At 46.5% G+C, this 14,587-nt stretch overlaps 1 protein-coding gene across 3 annotated transcripts in view; it reads right to left on the bottom strand.

Moving 5' to 3' along the window:
• Positions 1–14,587, bottom strand: part of ITSN1 (intersectin 1) — a 107,943-nt gene that overhangs the window by 78,219 nt on the left and 15,137 nt on the right. For all 3 annotated transcript variants that reach the window (XM_073668355.1, XM_073668356.1, XM_073668357.1), the window contains exons 2-4: positions 8,909–8,971; positions 7,750–7,842; positions 5,941–6,004 (exon numbers count right to left, since the gene is read on the bottom strand). In XM_073668355.1, the coding sequence (XP_073524456.1) occupies positions 5,941–6,004; positions 7,750–7,842; positions 8,909–8,939 (188 nt within the window). In that variant the 5' untranslated portion in view covers positions 8,940–8,971. The remainder of the gene's footprint in view (positions 1–5,940; positions 6,005–7,749; positions 7,843–8,908; positions 8,972–14,587) is intronic.

The following is a 14,587-nucleotide window of genomic DNA, read 5'->3' as shown; positions in this document are numbered from 1 at the left end:
GGAGGACGTCCAGTCTTGCCTGTGGTACTGGATGGCATTCCCATGAGTGCCCTACTGGACACCGGGTCACAGGTCACCACCATCCCGTACGTGCTCTTCAAGCAGTACTGGAATGACTCGGATATTACCCGCTACCCCGACGACGACTTGAGTATCATCGCCAGCAATGGTCAGCCCGTGCCACAGATCGGATTTAAAGAGGTGACCATCAAAATTGGTAGAGTCGAACTGGCCGCACAGGGACTGATCATTGTAGATATCGATAAACATGAGAGTCACCCAAAAATAACTCTAGGAACTAATGTAATTGAAAATTGTCTTGCAGAGGTGATTTTCCTTTTACAGCAGGTTGCCAAGAATGCCAGCTCCGGCGAGCAGCGGGTGCTCCAGAAAGAGATCCGGGCACTGATGCAACGGCAACAAGTGGAACTCTCCGGCGGTGAGATTGGTAGCGTAAGAATGTGTGACCCTTTTCCTATTGCCATGCCCCCAAAAAGTGAAATGATGATTTGGTGCCGGGCAGCTATTGGTCTGAGAGGTAGAGATTACCAGGCAATGGTAGAACCAGTTTACTCAGACAGTAGGCCCACCATTTTGACAGCACGGGGGGTGGTCAATGTACGCCATGGGAGGGTGCCCATTCGCATAATAAATATCGGGGAGAGGGAAGTGTACCTGCCCCGGTATGCCACGCTAGCCAAATTATATACCACTAATCAAAGTTCTATACAATCTGTGGAACCCTTGCCTCCATCTCACCCGGAGGAAGGTAACGGCTCTAAGAAAGACATGGAGGACTGGTGTCAGCAACTACATTTGGGTACTGACTCCACTCCCTCACATCAGAAACAAGGAGTCTATCGGGTGGTTCAAGAGTATGAGAGAGTGTTTAGTAAACACCCGTTAGACTTCGGGCGAGTCAAGGGGGTAGAACATCGCATCCCCACGGGAGATCATCCTCCCATAAAAGAGAGGTATCGACCCGTACCCCCTGCACATTACCAACACGCCAAGGGGATGCTTAGAGATATGAAGGAGGCTGGGGTAATCCGGGATAGTTGTAGCCCCTGGGCAGCCCCATTAGTTTTAGTCAAAAAGAAAGACAACACCATGAGGATGTGTGTAGATTACCGGAAAATCAACCGTATCGCACACAAGGATGCGTACCCCTTACCAAGGATAGAGGAGTCATTGGCTGCTTTAAGATCTGCTAACTTCTTCTCTACCTTGGATCTCACTAGCGGGTACTGGCAGGTTCCTGTAGCAGAGGCGGACCGGGAGAAGACCGCATTCACCACCCCGATGGGACTTAGCGAGTTCACCTGCATGCCGTTCGGACTCTGCAACGCCCCAGGAACCTTCCAACGCCTAATGGAGTGTTGTCTGGGCCACAGAAACTTCGAGACGGTCCTGTTGTACCTGGACGATGTCATCGTATATTCCAAGACGTATGAGGACCACCTGAAACACCTGGCGGAAGTGTTCGAGGCTCTGGCGAGTTACGGCCTAAAGGTGAAACCCTCCAAGTGTCACCTCCTGAAACCAAAGGTGCAGTACCTGGGACACGTGGTGAGCGCTGACGGAGTGGCTCCCGACCCCGATAAGATCACCGCAATTAAGGGATGGCCAAGCCCCTCCAGCGTAAAAGAAGTGCGGCAGTTCCTCGGGTTGGTAGGCTACTACCGAAGGTTTATTCCCGGTTTCACCAAAAAGGCAGCACCTATGCAGGACCTCCTGATAGGCCAGTCCCGGAAGGCCAAGAACCAGAAGCCGCCCTTCAAATGGGAAGAGCTGGAAGAAGAGTCCTTCCGCCAGCTGAAGATGGCCCTCACGGGGGACGAAATCCTGGCGTACCCGGATTATAGCCAGCCCTTTATCCTCTACACCGACGCCAGTAACATCGGGCTAGGAGCCGTACTGTCCCAGATCCAGCAGGGGAAGGAACGAGTAATCGCCTACGCCAGCCGAAAACTGCGACCCACCGAAAGGAACCCCGAGAATTACAGCTCATTTAAGTTAGAGTTCCTGGCCGTAGTATGGGCAATCACTGAGCGCTTTAAGCATTACCTCGCTTCTTCCCGGTTCACCGTGTACACGGATAACAACCCGCTGACACACCTGGACACGGCAAGACTCGGTGCCCTGGAGCAGAGGTGGATAGCCCGTCTGTCCAACTACGAGTTCACAATTAAATACCGGGCAGGACGCTCCAATACCAACGCGGACGCCCTGTCCAGGATGCCCAACCTGCCGGACGGAGGAGAAGATCCGGAGGGACTGGAAGAAGTTGAACTCCCTGCGTTCCACCGTCATGGGACTATTCAGTATTCCCACCGGGTAAGGAGTAAGCAGGCTGCTACGTTGAACCCCTTACCCCACTACAACTGGGCGGAAACGCAAGACAGCGACCCTGCCGTCCGACTGGGGAAGGAGATGCTGACTCGGCCGGAGGCTCGCCTTGAACCAGACGCTCCGGAGGAAGCCAAACAACTATGGGCAGAGAAGAGTCGACTGTTCCTTTACAAAGGGAAGTTGTGCCGCAGAATGGTTAACTCCCGGACGCATGAATTACTCTGGCAAGTAGTGGTGCCACGAAGAGACGCAGCCATGGTGATGGAGGCATACCACGACGGAGCTGGACACTTTGGGTGGAAAAAGCTGGAGTTCCTGCTGCGCGAGCGGTTCCACTGGGTAGGCATGAGGGGAACCATCGAGAAGTGGTGCAGAGATTGTGGCCCGTGCAACCTGAGAAGGAAGGACCGAGCCAGCCAGAAGACTCCCCTGCAGTCCATCGTCACCCGGCAACCGTTGGAACTGGTAGCCTTGGATCATGTAAAACTGACCCCAAGCAGAAGTGGCTACGTCTACGCGTTAACCATCGTGGATCATTACTCCCGGGTTCTTGGTTGTCGTCCCCGTCAAGGACTTAACGGCTCAAACAGCAGCTAGAGCCTTCCAGCAGCACTTCTGCCGTCCACACGGGTACCCGGACCAAGTGCTGACGGACCAGGGACCTGCCTTTGAAGCGGAGGTCTTTCAGGAATTCTGCAATCTGTATGGCTGCCGGAAGATAAGGACGACACCCTACCATCCGCAGACTAATGGACTTTGTGAAAAAATGAACCAGGTGGTAATGGATCTTCTAAAAACGTTGCCCCTGGAAGAACGCAGTCTGTGGCCTGAAAAGTTGCCCGATCTGGTGGACCTATACAACCACATCCCGGTAGGTTCCACCAACTGTACCCCGGCTTACCTAATGAGGGCAAGACCTGGTAAGTTACCTGTTGACCTGGAAATGGGAGTCCTGACCCCCGAGGACACTTCACCAGAAACAGACTGGGACACAGAGAGGCAGCAGCAGTACCGGAGAGTACAGGAGAGCGTGGAGCGAAGTCTCTGTCAGGCTAGGGAAAGACAAGAGAAAACTTACAACCAGTATGCTCCCGCTGTTCCCCTGGTACCCGGAGAGCAGGTCTTGAAGAGGAAGAGACGGCTCCACAAGTTGGATGACCAGTGGGAAAAGGACCCGTACACCGTACTGCCCTCAAGCCACGAGAACCCGAAGGTCTGTACCATCAGTAAAGACGGAGGGGAAACCACAGCCATTGTATCCCGGGACCACCTGAAGAAGTGTCCCGAACAACTGAGGAACCCTGAAGAGGAACAAGAAGACCATCGACCCGTGGAAGAAAGGGAAGATATGGTTAGTACCGTGCTCGGGGACTTTCCTCAGTCTTGGACTCAAGTCAATGGTGCAGTTGTGGTACCCGTACTCACCTTCCTCCAACCATCATCCCAAGAACCTACGGAGCAACGGGTAGAGCTGGAAGAACAGCCGGTCCAGGAGGCAGAAGACTCCACACAAGCAGAACAGGAGAATCAACCCTCTGCTTATAGTGAGCCTGCCGTACCCCTAGTGAGACAAAGAGCCGGTAGACAGCTGCCCAGTTTACCCTTGACAGCTCCTACACCCTGTAGTTCAGGGCCAGACAGTCAGCTCCGTAGGTCCACTCGGGCCACTAGAGGCCAGTTACCCGCACGCTGGAGAATTTAAAGTGTATAAATTGTTTTATTTATGTTTTTCTGTGTCTTGTTGCTTGTGTATAATTTTGTGTTTCTAGTTATTTTTAGGAAACCTTGGTGGATTTACCGGGAATCCTTGTATATAGTTGGAGCGTAACCCAGGATGGACTAGAGACTGTTAAGGACTCGGGGTAGGACAGACCCCTACCTGGTTACGTCTCCCTGTGTTGGTGAAATGGACACCTTTGCTTTTCTTCAAAGACTGCATCCGGTTGCGGACACGCCGTAACCATCTTATGTGTTTTTCTTATAGTATTGTTATTGTTATACTTTGTTATGTTTTTCTAAATGTGTTTAGTCCCGGAGTACTAAATTTCACTAGGGGGGAATGTGGCACCCCAGGGGTCTGGTTTTCCACAGTAATGTAATGTTATGTCTGAGAGCAGGTGGGAGGTCCTTTGGTCAGGGATCCTGTGCATGCCACACCTCCTGCCCAGTCTTGGGAGGGGAAGAACTTCCCCTGTATAAACCCGGGGCTGAGGCAGGGTGAGTCAGACAAGGAGAGTGGAGAAGAGAAGCAGCATAGGAAACAGCAGAGTTACAAGGAGTCAGGGGCTGGCAGCTGTAGAGCTCGCCCTGACTAAGAAGATTCTTTACCGGACCCGGAGTCCGAGGCTGTGGGGACTAACTCCTACCCAGCAGCAGAATCCGTCGGGCAGGGGATTTCAGGTCCTCTGGCCCAGAAGCCCGAAGGCACGGTCACACGCGTGGGACCAGCACCGCCATCGTGGAGCGGAAGCCATTAGAAGGCCCCGAGTCACCGGCCATACGGGTGAGCACCACACGGTACACTCAGGGACGTGGGCTACTTACATCAGCTTCTAGCAAGGTAGCCAGAAGAGTACAGTCAGTTTGGGAGGCCTACAACTACGCCTGGCCAGGGGAGATCCCATCTGCTCAAAGACTGACCAGGCCCCGTTTGCTAGCAAGTACTCCGGGAGGGTCTGTCGTTGTTACCAGTAAAGACCCTGAACTACACCGTACCGTCTCTGAGTGGTTCCTGCTACCCCCATCATCCACGTCGGCTGCCCTGAGGCCATACCCCTCCCGTTGGGGGTTATACTATCACGCTGCACAATCCTACCACCGGCCTCAGCGGTCTGCCCTGCAGCAGCAGCTTCCTGGCTGCACTCAACGGGTGGCGTAGTCATCAACTATTTACTACTAATAGACTGCCGTCTAGTTTGACTCCCTGGGCACGGACCGGGTCACCGCCACGAGATTACAACCCTCCACGGATCCGGCTCCGGGTAAGCTCCCGCGTGCGCACCGCAGCGCGACACAGGCCCAGGGGCGCGTCATATGCATCGGGGGAAGATAGTTTTCATCTATATAGACCATGACAGGCAAGAAATGCTACCAAGAGCATCCCAGCTGTCAACATAGGCAATACACAGACTAGCACAGCAGGGGGTGTCGGGAAGTTTTCTGTTTTGATAGGGGTTGTCCACTACTTAGATATTGATGGCTTATACCCAATATCATTATTGGTGGTTACCCAGCGACCCCACCTATTGGCGGATGTAAACAGTATATGGAGCCAGGAAGCCATAGCTCGGGCCATTTTCAGGTACTTCTGTATAATATCAGGGAATGGGCACCATACAGTGTTCTGCACCGTGGCACCCTGACTCCATGGAATATTTATCTCCATGCGCCTCTGCAAGCAGCAGATTGGGGAGGGAGTCCCTTTGTCGGTCTTCCACCAGGGATAGGTCATCAATATCCAAGTAGTGGACCACCCCCATCATAACTCTAGGCAATACCTGAAGATTGAGAGCGCTCTGAACAGTGACAATCAAAGCCTTGATGGACTTGTGTGTTCACGAGCAGGAACAGCCTGCCGAGGATACTCACCATATCTGTGCAAGTACCGGCGGGTGCAGCCCAGACTGCAGGAAGAAGTTTCTGGCCTGGTCTCCTACAGGAAAATGAAAGAAAGCAAAAGAGTAAGTAAGGAATTAAGAAAATAAAATAGCTGTCATTCGCACAAGCCTTGGCCTTCTTAAAGGGGTTGTATAGGCTTGGGGTACAAGTCGGCGGTCACTATGACTACAGACTTAAAAATCCTCACAGCCCACACTATCAGGATTCTCCGGTGCTGGCACCAGGAGTGGGTGGCCATGCCACCTCAAGTATGTGATTTGCATACTTCTGGCCACATTATGACTAGACTTGTCCGCCATCGCTCAATACAGTGAGGCCGTGAACGTCTAGTCGGCATGTCACTGCATGTATGCAAATCACACACTTGCGGTCACACGCCTGCCCGCTCACTTACGTTGTGAGGAGTAACAAGACTGCAGGCACATAGAATGACCGCAGACTTGTACCCCATGCCTGAACAATCCCTTTAAGCGAAAGTTCTTTGTACCCCTGATATGAGACCACCAGTGTCCAGTTGCTGCTTATTCCCCTTCTGAAAGAAAACATACAACACTCGACCAATACAAAACGTCTGTGAGTGAATCATTAAAGGAATTTTCAGAATCAGAATATCCATAATCAGGACAGACTGCAGTGGATAGTATATAATTAGACAGGAGATGAAGAGGAAGTCCAAATTAATTTGTGTAATGATAATTCCATTTTTGCAGTATCCACAAATATACTATTAGCCAGCAGGACATTGAGGGGTAGGCGGGGAGGAAAGAAGCCTGGAAGCCGTAGGGATGTAATTGGCGTGTTAATGTAATTAGAGACCCAGAGATCAACATGAACTTGCTAAAATTAATTACTGGACGTAGGTGGAATGAGCAGTTTCCGGAAACAAAGGATGTATTCCTCCAAATTAATCGGATTCTACCTGAGATCCACAGCAGCAAATCCCATTACTAGGAGGATGTAAAAGGAGACTGTTTTACGACTGGTCTCCACACCCACAATACTTCAGGTCTGTAATATGTACAGTGACCACATCATATACAGGGTGTACGGAAAAATGTGGATGTCCAGATGTCTTAGCAAAATTACACGCTTTGTTGTGCAATCATTAAAAGAGAATCTGTCAGCAGAATTTCACCCCCCCCCCCCCAACTATTTAGCATTTTCAAAGGCAAACCCAGCAATACCTGCATATGGCCAGTCCGTTCTTCCGTTACTAAGAAATCAGCGTCTGAATTGATATGTAAATGAGGCTGAAGAGCTATGGTAGATCTGAAGCCTACATCACTCCAGCTCTATTCCCTGCCCAGCGCCGCCTTCTCCTCCTTGACTGACTCCATGCTGAATGACATCAAGCAAAGGAGAAGTCAGTCAAGGAGGAGGTGGCGGCACTGGGCGGGGAATAGAGCTGGAGTGACAGAAGCTTCGGATCTAACATAGCTCTTCAGCCTCATCTGCATATCAATTCAGACGCTGATATCTCAGTAACTGAGGAACGGACTGGTCATGTAAAGGTACTGCTAGACTTGTCTTTGAAAAAGCTACAGGTACATATAATTTAGGGTGTGAAATACTGTTGACAGACTCCCTTTAAAAGTAACTTGGCAAACACTACTGACTGTGAACTCTATGGGGTTAAGCAGCCATGATCGCGCATAGTTGTGATCCTTGCCGTTGTAGATGGCTCAGGCTGAAGGCCACATATTGGTGCAATGTTGCCGATGCCTGTTACCTATGTATCTGAAGGTGGGACTCAATGCATGCACGGTTATGGATAGTTACCAGTAATATACCCCGCCGTTGGCTGGAGTCCATGGAACTGTTGGTCATGTTTCGCCCTTTCCTCCACCGTTATTGCCCAGATATCCAAATTCCCTATTTAAAAAATAAATAAATAAAATTAGTAAATCATGTCAATACTAGAGAGGAGCGAACCTGAACTTAAAAGTTCGGGGTTCATACCGAACAATTCGTGTCCGGTGTTAACTGCTGAACGCGGTCTTCTCCCGGAATTCGGTTGGAATGTTCGGAGTTCCAGAGGGAAAGTGAGAGGGAGATATATTTTCCAGACCAAATGTTTGGGTCTCCATTGTTTTCAATGGGGTTTGGCTTCTGCTTCAAGTTAGAGTACAGTTCTGGTACCCGAACTGACCTTTGGACTAAAGTTTGGGTCGGGTAACAGTACCTGAACTTCCACGGGTCCGCTCATCCCTACTCATTACCCAAGTATAAGAAATTATAAAACTAACTGCTGCCTGCCAGCTAGCCAAAAACACGCAGACAGTAAAGTATTAATATAAAAGCGGAAAAAATAAAATTGAACATTCATTCTCAAAGCGGTACTCCCATCTCAGGAAGTGATGGTTTGTCGCTCGGATGGACCATCGCTTAAAGGGTTAGTCTCATGTTAGTCTAAAATTGCAAGGTGCTCAGAAAAATAAGCAACTTTACAATTCACCTCTTATTAAAAAATGTTCTCTGTTCTCAAGAATTTTCATTTGAAATTTTTCACTGCTCATTTCCTTGGTTACCGGCCACTGCTGCAGTCCATCAGCAGAATCCGAGTATGCTAAGCACTTAAAACCATGAAGCGGTTAAAAGAAGTGATATGCTCATTCATTGGGCGACTTCCTGCTCTGCTATTTCTAAGACGCCAGAGGCGGCGCTGCTGCAAGCAAGATGTCAAAAGTGCCAGCGAAGCCGCTTCATGAAAATGACCGCCACTGTGTGCACATAGTCTTACTGACATGAGTTTCCCTTTAAAATAAATGAAGAAAGAAAAAGGCAAATTGCACAGTAACACACCCTACTGTACCAGAACTTGTGGGATCCATGTAAAAAATGATTCGTATTACCCCTATTAAAGTCACAACCCTCTCCCCCCCCACCCCCGCAAAACAGGGCACATCTAATATCAATATCCTAGATAACGTCCGCTCACCCCCAAATGGCGCTGCTGCAAATTGAGCCATGACTGTGCTCCGTTCAGCTTGCTAGATGGTACCTAGATAGAAAAAAATAATAATTTGTTTGATTTCATGATCCCATGTCAACAAATGTTAAGAGCAAAGTTTGATTCCCCCCCCAGAAACAGCGCCACTCTCGCCCATGGGCCATGTGTGTGGTATTGCAGACAATACTGAACTGAGTTAAGTTGCTATACCAAGCACATGTACAAAAGTGGCACTGTTTTGTTTTTCTGAAGTGCCTTTTTTTTTTTGTCCTGGTCAAATTCTTCAAAATGGTGCACATGGGCGGATTGATTTTGCGAAAATCAAAGATCCTCTTATACTGTTGACTTTTACTTTTCTTTTGTCTTTTTGGAGCAAAATGCCGCATTACATTCAATATGTTGAACGTTAGTCTACAACTTTAGTAGAGGACAAAAATTTAGCGGAATTACAAAAAGTTGTTAAAATTAGGCTGAAACATCCGGATAATGAATATTAAAAAAATGTTGCACAGGAAAAAAAAAAAAAAAAAAAAAAGACCAAAATTAAATTAAAGAGCATTACATTACATTACATTTGTGCCGCCTAAATATTTTTAGAGGTGATGAGTAACACTAACACTTTCGGTTAGAAAAAAAAAATGAGAAAAAAGGAGGCCTCAATTATCAAAACTGTAAGATGGTAGTTGTTGCCCATAGCAACCAATCAGAACTCTGCTTTCATCTCTCCGGAGCAGAATAAGAAATGAAAGCTGAGCTTCAATTGGTTGTTATGGGCAACAAGGCCAATTTGACAGAGGTCTTGATAAATGACGCCCAATAATTTAGGGAGAAGAATCAAAATTACGTACAACACACAACTTTCTTTGTCAAACCTTCATAAAATGAGAACGATCATGCATTGTCTGTTCTATTCGCAAACATCTCTTGTAATGGTCAAAGGGGCTTAATTTGCCATGTAAAATAGGCCTTAATACACAGATCAACCAATCAGAGAGCAGCTTTCATGTTTCCACTGAGGATTAAGAAATGGAAGCTGAGCTCTGATTGGTTGCTATGGTCAGTTTGCCTGTTGTTAAGACCTCTGCATTAGGAGAGGGGATTTGGAAGGACACACAGGAAATAGAAATGCATTGCGTGCACACAGATTACATAATCTAACCCAATATAGCGAGACGCTGCAATCCAGAGGGAAACTAAATATGGCTGCTATTACAACACGGATAGGATAACCCAGCTTTCCCGGGCCTCCGAATACCAAATGTGTCCATGTATGCAACAACGCTTCCATAGCAATAATTAACAGATCAGTGTGGGTCCGACTGCCGGGAACTTTATCCCCACAATGCCCGAACACTACTCCATTCATTCCCTATGGAGCTGCCGAGAGCCCCATAAGGAACGGAGCAGAGGTCGAATACTCTCAATGGAATAAAAGCTCCCCATTCTGCTGATCAGTGCAGGTCTCAGCAGTCGGACCCCACCGATCACCATGTTATTACCCATCCTGTAGATAGTTAATATCTTGCTTTCATAGGACAACCCCTTAAAGCAACTTTCGAAACCGTCTTCATCAAAAAAAATCTCTAACATGTCGCTGCTTTAACTTCGTGATCTGCAAAAATGACAAATCTGTCATGTCCCAGTTCCATAAATCAATGCTACAGATAATAACAAGGAAAGCATTATACACAGGTCTCCAAAGGATGGAAAAGTGAGAAAGCATGCACAGTCTCAGGGAGGGCAGAAAGAGGCTCTTGAAAAGGAAGGAAGCCCATGAAAGGGAAAAAAGGGCAGAATACAAGTTGTGCTAATGAAGAATGCAGCACCCCGAGTTCACATTCAGACTATATTATTGGGAGAAAAAAAAAAAAAAAAAGAAGATCGCATCCAGCGTATATTGCTGGCGAGATACAGAGACCTCACTTATATCCAGCCTATATTACTAGGAGAAATACTCCCGCAAACGAAAATCTCAAACTTGGAACAGGCAGCCAAATAAATATCTGGGGGGGGGTGTCTGGAAATAAATGAAGACTGCAATTCTTTTAACGAAAGGGAACCATATTTTTTCCCCCCCATGTAATAGGTGTCCATAGACTTGAAAGGGAAAACACTGTTTAATGAGATCCATAATTTTACAGATAAATTATTAATGCCCGAGTGTGCTGGGATGATAGACATATAATAGATTTGCCTCTTCTGATAAATGACAGTTCTCTTGTCTGCTAATGTACTTATGAAATCAATTAGACTGACGCATAGGCCAATTATTGCAGGTCATAGGGGCCCACGCAGCTAAACCTATGACAAGAAAGCACAAGGGATGTGGAGACAGATTATGGAGTATTATCACATCTCCGTGCATTTCAGTAAATACTAGAAACTAAGAAAACTGGAACATCTTTGCACTGCACTATTTTTGTCATTACTCCTGGAAATATTATTGCCCTATATAGCAATGTGAAGATAGCAACATTACATCTAATGATGGTCAATGGGGTTGGACCCATGAACAAATGCTACTATAATGATTGCAAAAAAATCCAACCAAGTTTGATATTTGGTACCACGAGACAAGCCTGCAATTTAGCAGATTTTTTTCCCCTAAATAGCCTTAAAATAGTCGTTTTATAACAAATTGCTGACAAGTTGCTCAAGTGTTTTTGGATGCACAAACGGGATAAGAATTCAGTGGTTGTGTGGCCCGAGCAAAAAGGGCTCGTCCAGGAATTACATTCGCTTTTTTTTTTTTTATTTATTTTTTTTTACAATCCTAGACAACTCTTGAGACTTTTGCTCAAAGGCTTCTTTAGAATTATGTCCAAAGCAGTCACTGCTCTCAATAGAGAATTGTCCCGAGAGCCACCATGGTCCAGTGATTGACCCGTCAGGACTTTCCAGTATCTCTACAGATGCAGCAGCTTTTTCTCCCAGTCCAGGAGAACACATCACCTCATTTCCCATCATGTGGGAAGCTAATAGAAGAGAAAGTTTACTTTGCAAAAAAAAAAAGAAATAAAAAAAGGACAAAACGTGAAAAGGCCCAAACAAAGGATCCACCGTTACAAAAGGATTCTCTGGGAAGATGCCAGGACACCATGTGTGAGATGTGTCCACAACCCTCAAGACTGCAGGTGGATTTCTACATAAAAGCTCAAGTCCAGACAATCACCAAGAAAGGACTAAATCATTAGAAAAATTAAAGAGAAAGAGGCCTACAAAGCCAATTTATTGATTGGTGGGTGTCTGATTGTTGGGAACTGCAACGATCGGCAGAATGGGGAACTTTTATCCCAGTTATAAATTGGAGCAGCAGGTCGGGCCCCAGATCACCGCTCCTAATTTTCTATGAAGCTGCCAAAAAGTGGCAGTCGAGCATGTGCATTACTGCTCTATTCTGAAGGGAGGTATAAGTGCCCGGTATTGCCGATCGGTGCGAATCCCAGCGGTCCGACCACCATCAATCAGTAAGTTCTCTCTACTCTAAATCACAGGACAAGTGCACGAAACGTGCCAAACTCAGCAGGTGTAGGTGTGTGGTTGGAACCTTATCGGCACGGCTCATCAACTCTTTCAGCTTGATGGGGGGCCTAAAATCTGGCAACCGAATTTATGGGCTGTTTGCAGGTCCTGCAGTGGCCAGATGTAACTGGCATACGGAGCCAGAACACCACAGCTCTAGTGGCCACTCTCTGCTACTGCAGATAAGTTCCTATTGAGGGGATTGGAAGCCAATTGGATGGGAGAGGGGGGGGGGGGGGTTGCCCAAGAGTCAGATCATCACTGATCGGATATTGATGACCAAAGTATTGGACAACCACGGCTAAAGTTTCCCTCCGTTCTTGAGGGTCTCTTACTCTGTATAAAAAGAAGCCTTGTCGCCCTGGGGTGTATAATGTGAGTGCTTTCGGGGTGAAGACACTTTTTTGGTGCATTTCCTTCTAGTCTAGGTTAAATAATTGTTTTTGTCAGCCTGGAGGTCTCCATTGCCCAGACTGGTTACAACAGTAGCTAAAAGTCAACTGGGAGAAGTAAAAGTTTCCAGATCTTGGATGAGCATAAGTTTCACAATCACTTATAGCAAAGGGAGATCTTTTAGATAGTGAAGAACTGACATACAAAGTATAAAGGAAAGTTCCAGACGGATGCAGTCTCTCATCACTACTTGGGGTATTCCCTGGTGGTTTACATGTTGTATTGTGTGTAACCTCAACTTCTCTGTTCTAGTGTCACCATGTATATGCAGCATCAATCCTGATATAGGCACACCATACGCTCTGCTGGGATCAGGGGTCATAAGTTCCTGAGGTAGGACCTCCAAAATGCACAGCTTTAAACAAAAATAAAAATAATTATACACACACACACACACACACACACACACACACCGGCTCATCGTTATTAGCACCCATGAAGTATAAGTACATAATGTGGAATATCTCTTGAAAAGAAATTAAACCAAGTAAAACAGTTTTTTTGTATATAGACACTTGTGTTAAATACAAAAGAGAAAATGATAAACAATAATTCAAAACAAAAAAACAAGGGAAAATAGAAAAACCTAAAGCTTTGCTGTGTCACTGGTATTGGCCCCTTTACAATAATTTAGTATGGACTCGCCTGTGGTAAAATCACAAAAGAGATTCACCTGTGATTAATGGTCTGTGCTCATATGACATGAATTAGCCAATGAATGATGACTTCACGGTTTTAAAAAAAAAAGCCACATGGTAGGCCCTGTTCCTTTGTCACAATGGTGAAGACAAAGGAGCTGTCTGAGGACATCAGAACTGCTATTATTAGCAAACATGAAACTTCCAAAGGGTATAAGGCTATCTCCAAAGACCTTGGTATCCTTGTTTCAACAGGGCGCAATGTTATTAAGGAGTTTGCCAAGCATAGAACCGTCAAGAACTTCCCTGGACATGGGGGAAAGAGGAAAATTGACAAGAGAGGTCTTCGAAGGTTGGTGCAAATGGTGGAAAAAAATCAGAGATTATCAAGAGATTTTAGAGCGAAATGTCCTATCCAGTGTAAGAAAACTGGGTTTGAGTTGAAGATCATGGGTCCTCCAGAAAGACAATGACCCAAAGCACACATCCAAAAGTACACAGGAATGGTTGAAAAAGGAAAAATGGACTGTTTTAAAATGTCCAGCAATGAGTCCTGACCTCAATCCCATTGAAAATCTTTGGGGTGAGCTGAAATCTGTTATTGGGGAAAAGAGCCCTGCAAGCATTCAACAGCCTGAACAAACTGCAAAGGACGAGCGGGAGAAAATTCCAGCTGAGAAGTGCAAGAAGCTTATAGATGGCTACAAGAAACGTTTGGAGGCTGTCAGCAATGCCAAAGGGTGGGCAACCAAGTATTAATTAGGGGTGCCATTATTGCTGCACATGCTGTTTATTCTGTTTGTTCTTTGAAATTGCAACATGAAAGCTGAAAAACAATGTTTTATTGCTGTATTACTTTGGACCCCTAATTAAAACATCCTGAGGATATAACTTTGGTGCATTTCCACTTATTTATGATGATATTGAACAGTGAAAAAAAATTAAGGGGCGACAATAATGGTGAAGTAACAAAGTCAGTGGGAAAGAGGATTACGTGTAACATTCATCACCAAAGTCTTACTACCTCTGCCCGATAAGCTGACTTCATGTCTCC

This window comes from Phyllobates terribilis, unplaced genomic scaffold, assembly GCF_046119375.1.
Source record: "Phyllobates terribilis strain yellow unplaced genomic scaffold, ASM4611937v1 Scaffold_2__4_contigs__length_985480577, whole genome shotgun sequence".
Lineage (NCBI taxonomy): Eukaryota > Metazoa > Chordata > Amphibia > Anura > Dendrobatidae > Phyllobates > Phyllobates terribilis.
This window is presented reverse-complemented; position numbering and strand designations above follow the sequence as displayed.